General features: G+C 41.1%; 1 protein-coding gene across 3 annotated transcripts in view; it reads left to right on the top strand.

The window, feature by feature from the left end:
• Nucleotides 1-16,252, top strand: part of LOC124550861 (upstream stimulatory factor 2) — a 55,142-nt gene extending 38,890 nt beyond the window's left edge. For all 3 annotated transcript variants that reach the window (XM_047125601.1, XM_047125602.1, XM_047125600.1), the window contains one exon: nt 14,154-16,252. In XM_047125601.1, the coding sequence (XP_046981557.1) occupies nt 14,154-14,351 (198 nt within the window). In that variant the 3' untranslated portion in view covers nt 14,352-16,252. The remainder of the gene's footprint in view (nt 1-14,153) is intronic.
• The last annotated feature ends 316 nt before the right edge of the window (nt 16,253-16,568 follow it).

Below are 16,568 nucleotides of genomic sequence, written 5' to 3'. Positions count from 1 at the left end.
AGTGTATAATATTTTATTGTGGTTCCCAACTTTTACTGTACCATAATTTTGATATTAGCCCACCATAGCTTTGCAACCAATGTTGTTTTTTGTTCATTCAGATGACAATCAATCGGGTACAAGTCTTTAATTGTCTTTTGGACCATGTTGCTTGAGCTGGGCATTGTTACTTTGACGTCTCTACAGTTACCTGCCTGCTATAGCTGAAGCTGTCCAGTATAGCTTAATGTGTCCTCAGAGCACACGAGCTTTACTCCCTCGTCAAGGTCACATGCCTGCAGGAGGTTTTGTGTTTTAGTTTCAATTTTTTAAATTTTGTTCTTTTTCTTTACACACATTTTAGTCATATACATATGAGACTGTATACACAAACATATCAAAAATAACCATAAATTCTTTATACAGTGCACACAAAAAAGCAAACTTAAATGCTGAGAAAAGAACTGTGAAGCAATTTTTGGGTTAGTTCAATTTTATGCCTGGTCATTGATAAAGGTTTAAATGCTCCGTTAAACAATATATCTTTTTGTAGAGGGCCGGGCATAAGTCTGGTTTGGTTGAACATGCAAAACAGTGCTTGTACATTTTATCAGTTATTTTTAGCCACTGGTGAATAAAATCTTAAACATATAAGAAGTGAAATGATAATCAACTGTAATAATTAAAAACCGGTTATGTCCAAATGCAACTCTTAAAATGCAATGTATTTCTATGAAACACTGTTTCATGTGCAGATGCATGCTTTTTCGCGCATAAAACCTGAGTGATGAAAGATTATTGCAAATGCTTCTTTAATTATTGTAAGAATACATTTTTTTATCATCATGTGTGTTGCTTTAAAACTTCTCAGCATGTGAGATTAGCACGAAACTGGATTTTACATACATTTTATGTGCAACTTTAGATTGTCATATTGTTGTGACAGATAAAGCTTTCACAGTGCAGGACAGCCATTAATTACATGTGTTTGTCTAACTTCTTACAAAATTTGAACTGATTCACACAGGTTTAAGGCATAGAAGTGGTGTGTGTAAAGAACCTCTCAAAAAACGTAGTTTTTGCACATGAAACCCAAAAGAAGCCAGATTTTTCAAACAATTTAAACTTTTCTTAGACCAAGGTCGGATACACCGTTGGACCAAATTTGAACCAGCAGTTGAGGAGTTCTTTGTTGGCACCAGCTCCAGTTTGACATTAAAACGTTGCTTAATATACTGTAATATAGCTACAGTCAGATATCAGAATGGCTATACAAATGGCTGCTGGTATGGACTAAAACAAAACTTTTCCGTCCAATGTTCCTAGCTTAAATGGAACCAAGCACCAAAATCATTGTGCTCATCGAAGGACAAGATGTTGGCTTATGTTGCATACTTTTACTATTTTCCATATGAAATCATCATGTGAGGCAGTACATGCAAAGTAAATATAGTATTAATAATTCAGTGGCAGTGAGCAATAACAGTATGGCGTGAGGTAGATAACTGTACATATTTCAGGGTTCTTTCTAAGGATCTTGTAACACTCTCTCTCTCTCTCTCTCTCTCTCTCTCTCTCTCTCTCTCTCTCTCTCCATTTACTCTTCCTTTTTGCAGTATAAACCATTTTCACAGGAGCTGTGACCTACACAACCACAATACAAAACAAATTAATGTACACTTGACTTCCTTGTCTAGATCTTAGAGTTGTGTTACCGACTTCGATACAGTTGTATCCAACAAGCTCCCATCTAACAAAAAACATGAAATAGGAATTTTAAACAGGTTCAAAGCAAAATTACAAATGTGCCTCGATAGTAATGCTTTCAACATACTGAGTGTCTACATTCAAGAATTGAAAAGTCCTGTTACCTACATGGTAGGTAGCGGGTGTGTAACTAGCAGTAATGTCCCAAATTCCATTCCCAAATTCCATTTGAGGACAAGACACACAATATTTGGTTCATTAATTTCTGAATAAATTGTAGCTAACAGATGTAGCAGAGGTGCTCCTACTACTCTTTGGTTTTAATGGTTGGCTTTTCTAAAATTACATGGGAAGAGATACTACACAATAAACTCAGTTTCGATGTGGGCAACGGGAGGCTAGGACCACTGTTGTTTTGTCACCTTAGTTACATCAAAATCAAACGTTCTGTTAACAGGGCTCAGAATTTTATTTGAAAAATACCAGTGCAGTCAAGTAAATCTTTATCACCAACAACAGAGAAGAAAAAATAGCTATTCATTATAACTGGCAAGCCAGCACCTTTGTGTCATTCCCCTTCCCCTCCCCCTCCCTACCTACACACACACACACACACACACACACACACACACACACACACAGACTTTGCCATTGTGGGGTGGCTTGTGTGCTTCAACAATATATATAACTCATAAATATACCGTAGGTGCAACCACACTGGTGAGGTATCTGTAGAGAGGGCAGGCTAACTTATGATTTCTGAAGTGGAGCTGTGGTAGGTGCAGTAATATTTCACAAGGACACACTGTGTACTTTAGGATGATGGCGTTCTCACGGGTAAAACATTTAGAGGGTAAAATAGTTACCCTATTGGATTTCCAGGCAAAAGCTCCTCGGGAGGAAGTAGTCATCAGAAAAAAATTGGTCTTCTGCAGGTTAGAGTTAGGAATGTTGGCTCCATTAATTGAGTGAATAGGTTAGAAAATTTGAAAAGAAAAATGCGTAGGTTTAAGTTGGATACAGTGGGAATTACTGAAGTTCAGTGGCAGGAGAAAATAGGGATATCAATACAAAATGGTGTAGGACTATAATTAAACAAACTAGAGATGCAGGTTGACTACTATAAACAGCATAGTGATTTCATTATCGTAGTCAAGATAGAGAAGAAGGCAAGAGCTCTCACAGAACTAGTAGGTCCCTACTAGCTCTGCGGGTGAAGAAACTGAAAAATGTATGATGGGATAAGAGCAATTATTCAGTGCATTAAGGGACACAAAAGTCGAATTGTGATTGGAGGTGTGAATTTGTTAGTATGAAAAAGAAGAGGGAAAAAAAGACTAGGATAGTATGCATTTGGTGAGATAAAGGAGAACATGCCGGAGAGAATTTTGCACTTTGCAGGTCATTCCAAGCAATGGTGGTATATGTGAATGAATGAGACAGAAGATATCGAAAGGTTTTGAATAGATTACATATCCATAGGCAGCTGTGGAATCTGACAAGAATGGGATTGAGGTATTGCCGACTGCTGACAGTAAGTCTGAGCCAGCACAAGTTGCCCTGCCTGTTGGAACCTTGGCCGACCTTCCGGAGATATCCAGATAAATGCAGAGGGTGGGATTGCTTGTCATTGGGATCTGCAATGTTAGGCAGGTGACGGAGCCCCTCAGGGAAATAGCCAACACATCGGGAAAGAGGCCAGTATCCACTGTAATTGCTGGGGGATATTGTCAGAGGTGTGAAAGAGGCTCTGCTGGCAGTGATTGAGTGCACTGGGTGCACTTGGCTGCAAGTTGGGGCTCATGACAGCATGAATGTCTACCAGTTGGGTTCACAGGCCATCTTCAGTTCCTACAGGTGGCCAGCTGATTTGGTTAAGAGAACTAGCCTCACTTGCAGAGAGTAGAAGCAGAACTATCATGGTGGAGGCATGCTTATAGAAGTAAACAAAATATAATATCTACTGAGATTACTACAGATTCAGAATGTGAAATAATTTGTGTGAAGACAAGTGTTAAAGATGAATCAGATATGGTCAATGGATGTGTTTATAGACCCACATCTCAGCAGCAGTATTGACAAACCTGTTGAGGGGAAGCTTGGAGAATGTTTCACTTACATTTCTTGGTCAAGTTTTACTAACAGGCAGAGATTAGCACAGGAAGTAGGGACATTGTAATGTGCGAAATTGCTCTAAGTGCCTTATCCGAAAAGTTAATCAGTTGCGGGTATTCAGAGAACCGACTTGTGAAGGTATCATCTTAGATCAGCTGCTACACGGACCCAAATTTTCGACTCTGCATGAAAGCTGATCATAGGGCCCTATCAACATCATTGAATAAAGTTGTAAATAGGAATACAGTGAGAGGCAGGAAGATTTTTCTGTTTAGCAAGAGTGACTGGAGACAGATTACCTGAACATTGCATTCCAGCACTAACAATGTTGAGCATCAGTGGGCAAAGTTAAAGAGCATTATACAGTACGCTTTAGACTGGTATGTGCGGAGCAAAGTTGTGAGGGATGCAAAAGACCTACCATGGTTCAACATTAGAAAGCTGCTATGAAAGCAAAGATGCTCACAAGTTGTTGCCTAGTCAGAAACCCTGCATTCTACCATCTGGCAGCCTGCCCAGCTAGCTGTGCGGTATAACACTCTGCGTCCTGAGCAGGAAGGCGTGCCGGTCCCCGGTACAAATTCACCTGGTGGTCCGGTGTGCTAGCCAGCCTGTGGATGGCTTTTAAGGCAAATGCAGTGTGGTTCTCCTTATTCCGCCTCAGTTACACTATGTCGGCAATTGCTGTGCAAACATTGTCTCCGTGTGCGCATACACCATAATTACTCTACCACGCGAACATTGTGGTTACACTAGTCTGGAATGAGACATTCCCGGAATGGGTCCACTGGCGGCCAAACCGCACAATAACCCTGGGTTTGGTGTGGGGCAGCAGTGGGGTCAGTGGACTGCTGCACCCTTTTGTGGGGTTGTGCACCACTGTGGGCTACAGCGGAGATGAAACATCTCCATTGTTTCTAGGTCCCCAGTTCGGTACATACATACATACATACATACATACATACCAACCATTTGGCACCTTCAGTATTGTTCTCGCTATGTCTTGTCCACAAAGGACATCGCCATGCAGACGTGCAACCTCAAATTCAGCACCGTGGTTGTGAAATCACCCAGCCTCAAGGTAGTGCCCCTGTCTCCTCCTCCAGACGTGGAGCATGCCACCGGGCTGTCGCTTCATGGGGCGAAGTCACCATCTACATAACCAGCAGACCATTTCGACAGAAGGGATACTCTCGTGAAGACTTCCTACGTCCCTCCAGCCAACTAACATCTGAGTCTTCTACTAACCAGAAGGGCTCCAAGAAATCAAACAAGGGCGAAGAGTCATCTCCTTCGCAGACTCAAAGATCCTCTTAGACAGGGTTGCCATGTAATACCCTCACCCAGCTGACCTCTTTGTCACCGTTGCGCATAACCAACCATTTTTCTACCCTAGAGTTTGCAGGCGGACAGGAGAATGCTGACGCTTCTGTAGACCTCATCGAGCAGTATCTTCTTCCCTCTGTGCCCTGTAGCAGCGAGTCTTCAAAGGCTTGTTCTTGGCAGCCACTCAGGTAACATCTCTTCATTTTTTCCTCATCATGATTCTCCTTCAGTGGAATGTTCGTGGTCTTTGATCCAACAAAGATAATTCATGGCTGCTCTTAGAATCACAGCATCCATTTGTTCCCTGCTTTCAGGAAACAAAATTGCATCCTCACGATTGCTTTGAGCTCTCGCATTTCTTCCCGGTCCGTTTTGACCTTCCCTGAGGATGGCATTCCAACTCGTGGGGGGTTCATGGTGCTGATATGGGATGACATTCATAGTCAACCCATCTCCCTGACTGCCCGCCTTCTAGCTGTTGCAGTTAGCATTTTGCTTCCTCACTTGACCTTTGTACCACTTACATCACTCCATCATTCAATGTCACCAGGGCTGACTTCCTCCAGCTTATTGGGCAGCTGCTTCACCCCTTTCTGCACTGCTCGGTGACTTTACGCGTACCATCCCATTTGGGATTCTCCCAGCATCTGTCAGAGAGGTGCCCTCTTGGCTGATCTTCTTAATCACCTTAACCTCTTCTGCCTTAACACAAGAGCATCCACATTCCTTTCAGACTCCATGCACACCCATTCCCATTTGGACTTGTCCTTCTGCTCTGCCCAGCTTGCCCTTCGTCTCGAGTGGTCCTTTCTCTCTGACACATACTTGAGCGACCATTTCCCGTGTGCTATCCATTTGCTGACACCTATTCCACCTACATGCACACCCAAAAGGCAGCTTACTAATGCCGATTGGATGCTTTACTTCTCTCTGGCAACCTTTGACAAACATCATTTCCCCAATTGTGATGACCAGGTAGAATATCTTACAAACATTATCATTACCGCCGCAGAACATTCCATTCCTTGGACTTCCTCTTTACCGCACAGTGTCCGGTTTCTTGGGTGACTTAGGCATGCTGCAACGCAATTCACATGCGGAGATGTGCTCTCCGCATTTTTAACTATCGTCCCACTATCTTCCCAACATCGTCCATTGGAAACGATTGGAGGAGGCTCGGGCAGCACCCTTCTCTTCTCAGAATCGTGAGTGCTACAATGCTGTCTTTACTATGAGGGAGCTAGATCCCACTCTCACTTCATCCCAGTCCTCCTTCCCAGGGTGAAATGATGATGTTAACATTCAGATGTTGCAGAGCACTTTCTGCTTAACACATACAACCGCATCTGGGCAGAGGGCACATTTCCTTGTCTTTGTCGTGATGCCACTGTCATACCCATACCTAAGCCCCATAAGAACAAAAACCTTCCTTCTAGCTACCACCCCATCTCTCTCACCAGCAGTGTTTGCAAGGTGACTGAACGTATGATTCATGCCTGACTGGTATGGTGGCTCAAGTCTTGCAATTTACTAACGAATGCACAGTGTGGATTTAGAGTGCGGCGTTCTGTAGACAATCTTGTTACTTTGTCCACACATGTCATGAATGGTTTTCTGTGGAAATCCCAGCATGTGGCTGTGTTTTTCGATTTGGAGAAGGCCTCGGACACCTGCTGGAGAACTGGTATTGTCGTACTCTTTATATGTGGGCCTTCCATGGCCGCCTGCCCTGGTTCCTTCAGGAACTTTTAAAAGACATGCATTTTCAAGATGAGTGTGGGTTCTGCCTTGTCGGACACCTTGATCCTGGAAAACGGTGTGTCTCAGTGTTCCGTCCTGAGCGTCGTCCTCTTTGCTGTTGCCATTAATCCTATAATGGCCTGTCTCCTGCCAGGCATCTCCAGCTCCCTTTTTTGTTGACTATTTTGCCACCTGTTGCAGTTCTCCACGGATCTGTCTCACTGAGCGGTGTTTTCAGCGATGTCTTGAACGTCTTTACTCCTGAAGCATCGACAATGGCTGTAGTTTTTCCACTGACAAAACCGTCAGTATGAATTTCTGGTGGCACAAATGGTTTCTCCCACCATCTTTACAACTTTGGCCTGTTGCCCTTCCATTAGTTGAAACTAAGAGATTCCTGGGACTCGTGCTTGATGGGAAACACTCTTGGTCTTCCCATGTGTCTTACATGCCAGCCCACTGTGCACGGTTCCTCAATGTTCTACATGTCCTCTAGGGTACTTCCTGGAGTGCCAATTGAACCACTCTCCTCCTTTTGTATGGGTATCTGGTCCCTTCGAAACTCAACTGTGGGTGCTTTGTTTATGCGTCTGCACGTCCATCCCTCTTATGCCATCCCAACACTATCCACCATCGTGGCATCTGTTTGGCCACTGGCACTTTTTTCACCATCCCAGTTCAGAGTCTGTATGCCAAAGCTGCTGAACTACCGCCGTGACTTTCTCTTCGGCAGGTATGCACCACATTTGTCTGCCATGCGTGGCCACCCATCCTGTGCCGCCTCCTTTGACGATTCCTTTACTCACCAATACGGGGCACGTCCCTCTTCTCAGTTACCTCCTGGAGTCCGCTTTCGGCACATGCTACGGCAGCTTAACTTCACGCTCCCTCCAACTTTCCCTGTGGGTGTGAACCCTTCACCATCTTGACTACTTGAAGCGGCCCATGTTAACCTTGGCCTTCATTCTCTTCCTAAGGACACTACTCCAAGCCTCGCTCTATTACCTTCAGTTTCATGACCTTCACATGGAACTCCGCGATGGTACCTTGTATACACTAATGGCTCTGGGACTGCTGTGAGGTCGGGTGTGCCTTCGTCATTAGCACCTGTGTCTTTCAATATCGGCTACTGGTACACTGCTCAGTATTTGCAACTGAACTCTTTGCCCTGTCAGGCCACGGAGTACATCTGGTGACACACATTTTTTTCAATTGTGTCCTCTGCTCACTCTCACTGAGTGTCCTTCAAAGTCTGTGCACTGTACACTGCCCATCCTTTAGTGCAATGGGTCCAAGAAAAATGTCACTTGCTCACTCTCGATGGAGCCACTGTGATGTTTATGTGGGTTCCTGGTCATGTCTGCCTGCCAGGAAATGAGGCTGCTGCCAAGGCTGCAGTCCTCAAATCTCAGCCCGCTGGTTCTTACCTTCCTTCCGATGATCTCTGTGTTGCTGTCTGCCAGCAAGTGATGTCACTTTGGCATCACCACTCGTACTCCTTTCATGGGAACAAGTTCTGTGGAATTAAGCCTCTCCCATCAGCTTGGACAACCTCCTCTCGCCGCGAGGAGATCATTTTAGCTAGGTTGCCTATTGGGCACTGTCTTTCGAGCCACAGCCATTTGGTAAGTGGTGCTCCCCCACCACTTTGTGCACATTGTGCTCAGCTTTTGACAGTTCACCATTCTGCAGTTTCCTCGCAGAATGACCCTTTTTTTTTTTAACCACGTATGTTCTCAATTGTGATTGCCGTCTGAGTTATCGGCCATTTTAGCAAATGACGTGCAGGCCGTTGACCACGTTTTACTTTTTATCTATTGTAGCAATATGGTGAAGGCCACTTAATTTTTAGTTCTGGACCTCCATTTCTCTAGGGTGTATTTTATAGATCTTTCTCCATGTCCTTGTTTTCAGCTGTCTTCTCTTCCATTGATTGGGATTGATGTGTAGTCATTTTTAATTCCTCTTCATTTTCTCCAGTTTGAGATGGCCATGTGTTTTGCACACTAAAACAAAACAAAGCCAAGAGAGCTGTACTGCAAATTTAAACATAACCGAAAGACACAGACAAACAAAAAGCAAATGAAGCCAAAATTAGCATAAGGAGGGCCATGCATGAACTGTTCAGTTAATTCAAAAGTAAAACACTCTTTGCAAACTTGACAGAGAGGCCTAAGAAGTTTGGTCTTACGAAGAAGTTTGGTCTTGTGTTAAATCGGTAAACAGTTTAAACCCATCTGTTCAGACACTTTGACTGTTAGAGATTTGGAGGATAATACAGAAAAGACGGAAATACTAAATATCTATTCCAAAATCATTTTACAGAGGAGAAGCGTAATGTAGTTTCTCCTTTAAATCTTCACACAAATGACAAAAAGACAGATGTTGAAATAAGTGACCAAGGGATATAAAAGCAACAAAAACCGTTCAACAGAGGAAAGGCCACTGGGTGTGACAGGATACCAGTTACATTCTACAAAGGGTATGTGAAAGAACTTTCTCCTTTCATAGCAGCAATGTACCTTGGGGCTCTAGAAAAGCATAGCATTCCTAAGAATTGGAAAAAACACAGGTCAGTTTATTTTCAAAAATTATCATCAAAAAGGTACACAAAACTATAGGCTTTCTTATCTGAAGGGCATCTGTTTAAAATTTTGGAACCTGTTTCATGCTTGTGTATTATGACATTTCTGAAGACCCAAGTATCAGTGCAGGTGCCTAAGTAGATAGCATGTACCTTGACTTTCAGAAAGATTTGGATACAGTCTGGCACTGCAGCCCAATGGACAAAATAAGAGAAATGAGAATATCAGACAAACTGTGCGACTGAACTTGAGAGATTCTAGAAAACGGAACGAAGCATGTAATCCTCACTGGAAAAAATTCTTCAGACATAAAAGTAAATTTGGATGTGCCCCAGGGGAGTGTTACAGGATCGTTATTTTCATTATATATATATATATATATATATATATATAAATAAAAAACAAAGATGATGTGACTTACCATACGAAAACGCTGGCAGGTCGATAGAAACACAAACAGACACATACATACACACAAAATTCAAGCTTTTGGCAACAAACTGTTGGCTCATCAGGAAAGAGGAAAGGAGAGGGAAAGACGAAAGGAAGTGGGTTTTAAGGGAGAGGGTAAGGAGTCATTCCAATCCCGGGAGCGGAAAGACTTACCTTGGGGGAAAAAAGGACAGGTATACACTCGCTCGCTCGCTGGCTCGCGCGCGCGCGCGCGCGCGCGCGCACACACACACACACACACACACACACACACACACACATAGCCATCCACACATATACAGACACAAGCAGACATATTTAAAGACTCTTTGCCTTTTAATATGTCTGCTTGTGTCTGTATATGTGTGGATGGATATGTGTGTGTGTGTGCGCGCGCGAGTGTATACCCGTCCTTTTTTCCCCCTGAGGTAAGTCTTTCCGCTCCTGGAATTGGAATGACTCCTTACCCTCTCCTTTAAAACCCACATCCTTTCGTCTTTCCCTCTCCTTCCCTCTTTCCTGATGAAGCAACCGTTGGTTGCGAAAGCTAGAATTTTGTGTGTATATTTGTGTTTGTGTGTCTATCGACGTGCCAGCGCTTTCGTTTGGTAAGTCACATCATCTTTGTTTTTTAGATATATTTTTTCCCACGTGGAATGTTTCCTTCTATTATAGTCATATGTATATATATGGGAAACGTTCCATGTGGGAAAAATATATCTAAAAAAAAAAAGATGATGTGACTTACCAAACGAAAGTGCTGGCACGTCGATAGGCACACAAATATACACACAAAATTCTAGCTTTCGCAACCAACCGACGGTTGCTTCGTCAGGAAAGAGGGAAGGAGAGGGAAAGACGAAAGGACACACACACACACACACACACACACACACACACACACACACACGGCCTAGTCCGTATCACCGGAAATACAATGAGGCGTTGCACAGATGATGCTGTTGTATACAGAGAAGTCGAAACGTTAGAAAATTGTAGCAAAATACAGTGAGACCTGCTGACAATTGGCACTTGCTGCAGGGAGAGACAATTGACTGTCAACATAAAAAAATGTAATGTATTAAGAGTACATATACACAAAGACTTGTGATTAATGAAAACGCAATAGCAGAACAACCACTAGAAGGGGGTCTCTTCCATAAAATACCTAAGAGTATGCATACGGAGCGATTTGAAGTGGAATGACTACATGAAATTGCAGGTGCAGCAGGTGTCAGACTGAGATTCATTGGAAGAATCCTCAGGAAATGTACTCCATCAACAAAGAAAGTAGCTCACTGGAAACACTGCTTGTCAAACTGAGATCCATACCACATAGGATTGATGGAGGATACAGAGAAGATCCAAAGAAGAGCCGCACAATTTGTTTAGGTTAATTTAGTAAGCCCAAAAACATCACAGAGGAGCTTACCCAACTCCAGCGCAGATGCTGCAAGAGACACATTCTGCATCACAATTTGGTTTCCTTTTTAAAGTTCAGAGAGTGTAAGGTCCTGAAAGAGTTAGCCAATATGTTGTTTTCTTGTATGTATATCGCAGAAACACTGTGGAGATAAAATTAGAGAGCTTAGAGCCCACACAGGCTTGCCAGCAATCCTTCTTCCTGCGAACCATCTGCAGCTGGAACAGGGAAAGGGAAGTGACACTGGTACAGAAAAGTATCTTCCACCAGACACTGTGAAGTGTCATGCGGAGTATTGATGGAGCTGTAGATAATTTCCAACATTGGAGATACACGTATCTCAAGCTCTGCCTATTTTGGTTATTTCTTCTCTCTTATGTGTTACAAAATTAGGTTTTGGAGTGACTCACCAGCATAAAAAAGTATTTATTGAACATAAGGGGCTTACCAGAATAGTGTGGTGTGCCTTAAAAAATTTCCTGCTACAGTCTGCTCAGTCATGAACTTCATAATTGGGAACCATTCTCACCATGAAAGAAATGAAACATTCCACAGAATGAATGGCATTACTGGCTGGATTCCATTTGCAGTTATTCGGTCACAAGATTATAGCCTCTATTTGATGCAACGTCAGTGACTTGCATATTGATGTGAAATGGGGAGGATAACACAAACATTCAGTTCCCGAGCAAAGAAAATCTCTTAAAATCTAGAGACTCCACGATCTAGAGGCAGAGACGCTAACCACCAGACTAAAAGCTGTAGATGTCATAATACTAGAAGGAAATGTGACCTGCACTGTGACTTCAACTTAGTTCAAAAACGTGTGAAATACAGTAGCACCAAATTCTATAACTCAATTCAAATTGGTACAAGCCCTAGGAGGTAATAAATTGTTGACAAGTTCGTTAAGAGTTTGGGCTTGAAAACACCTCATATCGTATAGGCAGGTGATTTTCTTATTTAAAGTGAGACAGGTACGTATTTTTCACATTTGCGTTCACTGTTCCTGTGCTAGTTGCATGTAGTGTATCAAACACTTTGTTTACGTTCTACAACACGTACTACTACCACAATCTGTAACATCATGATGAATGTAAAATTTGTTTCTTTTATTGCAGTCTGCGGTGACAAAAATTATCAGAGTATAATTCTGCTTAGTGGTGAAAATATTCAGATCTGTTTAAAATAAGACAGCTATTCTAAAAGAAGGAACAGATTTCAAACATTCATTGCTTCCAGCCTACAGAAGATAGAAACACAATCCAATATTCCTGGAAAGAGAAAAGTTCAAATTTTTATGTATTCAATGTGAGCACCATATGTTACACAACAGATGTCAAAATGGTGGATCATTTCCTGCCACACACGGAGCATTTGGTCTCACTGAATTCACAGCTTCAACAATGTAGTGCCATAGATTTTCAAGAGTGGTATGACTGAGGAGGATAAAAATGCAGTCTTTTACATAACCCCACAGGTAAGTCACAAGGTGTGAGTTCTGGAGAGCTCACACCGTGTTACTTCTATCTGTGGGGTTACATAAAAGACTGTGTTTTTATTCCCTCATTCCTGACAATAAAGTCTGCGACATTGCATTGTTGAACATACGAATACAATAACAAGAGATCAGCTGCTTTGCGTGTGGCTGGATTTGAGCCATTATTTCGACATATGTCGAGTAACACATGGTGCTCACACTGAATGCATAAAAATTTGAACTTTTCTCTTCCCAGGAATGTTGGATTGTGTTCCTATTTTCTGTAGTTTGGAAGCAATAAATGTTTGAAATCTGTTCCTTCTTCTTGAATTATTTCTTTTGCCTTACTGTACATTTCTCTAATCTCTTCATCATCTGCATAGCTAGTTGACATATAAACTTGTACTACTATGGCAAGTGTTGGCTTTGTTTCTGTCTTGTCTAGAATAATGTGTTCTCTAAATTGCCCGTAGTAGCTTACCCGCACTCCTATTTTCTTATTCTTTATTACCCCTATTTGATTTTGTATTTACAACCATGTATTCACCTGGCCTGCCTTCCACTGAACTTCACTAATTCCTCCTAAATCTTGCAGTGGAAACCCCAATTAGGAATACCAGAAATGTGGCAAAAGATAGATTGCTACTTACTGTAAAGATTACACATTAAGTTGTTGCAGGCACAATTAAGACTTCTGATGGTGCCTGTCTGCAACTTGATCTTTCAGCAAGTAGCAATCTGTCTTTTCCTATATTGTTAAAATATACCCTAATATAACAAAGCCACGGTGGCATAATCAAGATACACAAACAAAATTAACTAGCTGTTGGACAGTGTTTATATAATTTTGTTTCTCTCTCTTGACAGTGCCACTTTGGATTTATTATATTAGGATATGTCATTTATAGATCTAAAGATAATAAACTATATGGACACACACACACACACACACACATTTTTACAAAGCAATGTATATTTTAGACAGCCATATTCTAGTAGTACATATGTAACTATTTGTTACTATACGAAAACACAAGTGATCATCCTAACTACTGCTAAATTGAGATTAGCACTTTCTTCTACCAGTCTCTTAAGTTCAACATACTATTGGAGAAATCTTTATGTAATTACTTAATGATATTCTGCAGCACATATTTAGATCCCTTTTATCTTTGTGTGAATGATAGACAGTTTGCATGTATCACAATATGTGATATCTATATTAATGATATATAAATGACATGCAGGAATAAAATACGTGTTTTGACTTGTTCTGCATCCTTGCATCTGTGGATTTATGAAATATGCATGAAGAATAAAATTGTTCTGCTTATACTAAATTTATGATTCCTGTATTGTCTATCAGAGCAAAGGTGGAATTCTGGCGAAGGCCTGCGAGTACATAAATGAGCTGCGCGAAGCCAACATCCACATGACAGACACTGCACGTCATCGTGAAAAGGAACTGGAACAGTTGAGAAGGCAGAATGAAGAGCTGAAACGGGAAAATGCAGCACTGAGGGCACGATTGGCACAGGTGGGGGAAGGTGCAGCAGCTACATGAGGTGTCGGAAGTGTAAATCCTCGAAGGGGAAGGAGCGGAGGTAGTCATTGGCTTCGATGAACCCATTGGCACTGGGTCACTAAGCACTGTGGACTCAGAGGGTGTGTTCCTGAAATTTGTACACCCCCTTCTTCCTCCAACAACACGTTAATTTGAATGCTGTGCTGTTAAGAGCACTCTTGTCAGTCACTTGTTGGGATTTACTTAAGTAAAACGGTTTCTGTGACGGTTGTACATATGTCGTTATAACTATAGCATGATATGTATAAAAGTTGTTAGTTTTGATTGTGGCTGTGCCTAGTGATTAAGGATGGAGATTGAAGCACCTATAGCTATGTTGCAAATGAAATTCTGAAAAGACCTGTTCTCTCTGTCACTGCATGTAAAAAAATAAAATATTTGTTCAGGAGATTAGTGTAATTCTTACAGTTGAACATTTTTTGCTAAAGTGAAACTGTCTGCATTTTTTGTGTCTAATTACATGTTACTGTTTTCCTGGAAATGTGTGACTGTTCCCTCATTAGGTAATCATTTACATTTTAAGGCTCCTAGTGTGATGCACGGGGAAGAAAAGCAATGTTTCCCTTCATTTGTTCCTCAGTAGTAATCTGTGAACTGTAGTTTATAGTATATGTATAAATCTTAAGATTTGAAAATGTACTCTAGAAGCAGCATTAGCGGATGCTTAATCGTACAGCTCCATAGATGGTTTAACTATGTGTGTGTGCTGCCCTGTTCATTATTATCTCAATTACTGCCACGCATTACGCAACAGTTTCCACAGATTATAACTTCCATTATGCCAATAGCTTTGACTTTGACCGCTATGCATTTTTTATCATTTGTGGTTTGCAGAAATCTAATATAAAGTGTGCAAGCTGTTTTTCAGGAGATTTCGTTGACTATTACACAATTCAGTGGCTAAGAATTGTCTAATGAGTTTGATAATGAAAAGAGGAGAAAGTCTCTGATTTGAAGATTGTCACTTTATTGCTCTGTTACTTTTGCTGCTGACAAACCAATTTTCCAGACAACATATTTTTCACATTTGCCATCAGTAATGACTAAAATACTACCTGCACTTCTGTTGAGAATCGTAACCCTTTTTGTTCGTGTGGAAACAGCTATGATTGACTGTAAGTAGCCTGTAAAGTTGTTACTAAAAAGTAGAAATAATGTTCTGAAAAAAACTGAACTCTGTATTCCACTGCTGTGATTTCCCCCATCCATCATATCCCTGTGTGTAACAGTTACTGACCTGTACGGTGACAGAGAGGAATGACATATTGTCAGACTTAACCACCAAACTATGTGGTACTGCTGTATCAAATTATGTGCTGCATTAGAAATACAGTAGATTACAGAGATTTTTAAATTAGAAGTGAGTAGTTTTTATGAATTTCAACCCTATGCAATTCATTCAGAATGTACTGTCTTTAAACTTTAACCAGTTTCTTTTAGGAATAGTGAAATGATGCGAGATGTACCTAAGCAAAACTATGTCCAGTGAGAAAGGAATCCTGTATTCACCCATGCAAAAGTGGTTGTACTGATAAGAGAAAGACATTAAGTGTACTTGAAATAGTCACTTTTAATAATCTGTTTTATGGTTTTTTACAAGCTTTATTGGTATGACATGCAGTCAGTTTAGCCTTTCAAAATAAATAAGTCTTCTGCTGATTCAGTTGACATCTATTTTGAATTTTGAGTTCATATGTAAATTATGGAACTTTACATATTTTTGAGGTTCATGTCCCACAAAACATTTGATGTACAGAATTTGTGCTTAGCAGATAATGTAAATAAGAGAAAAATTATATATACATTTATTAATGTATGTAAATATGCAGAGTACTTCCCTCCCCACCAAGAAAAAAAAAAGAAAACAGATATACCGAGCCTGATCAGTGTGTAACATCATAAATATTTTATAATAATTTGTATGTAGTATTTACACAGACAGTTTCAGACTTTTTTTTTGCAAAGTGGTTGCACTGTTTCGTGCTCTGTATATTTTGTGATGTTCAATTATGTTGCATGTTTGGAGTACATGAGGTTATGAAGTGTTTCCCCTATCTACATGTGTGAATGTTACTTCAGGCCTAACAATGACAAGTTAAATTTGACTATACTGCTTCACAGAATAAAAGACAAGATTACGTGATAGAATGTAATATGTTTAATAGTCAGTTTTAACTCTTTCAGAGAGGTTTAAAT

Source organism: Schistocerca americana, chromosome 9 (assembly GCF_021461395.2).
Source record: "Schistocerca americana isolate TAMUIC-IGC-003095 chromosome 9, iqSchAmer2.1, whole genome shotgun sequence".
Classification (NCBI taxonomy): Eukaryota; Metazoa; Arthropoda; class Insecta; order Orthoptera; family Acrididae; genus Schistocerca; species Schistocerca americana.
Note: the sequence above shows the minus strand (reverse complement) of the source record. Positions and strands in the feature narration are given on the sequence as shown.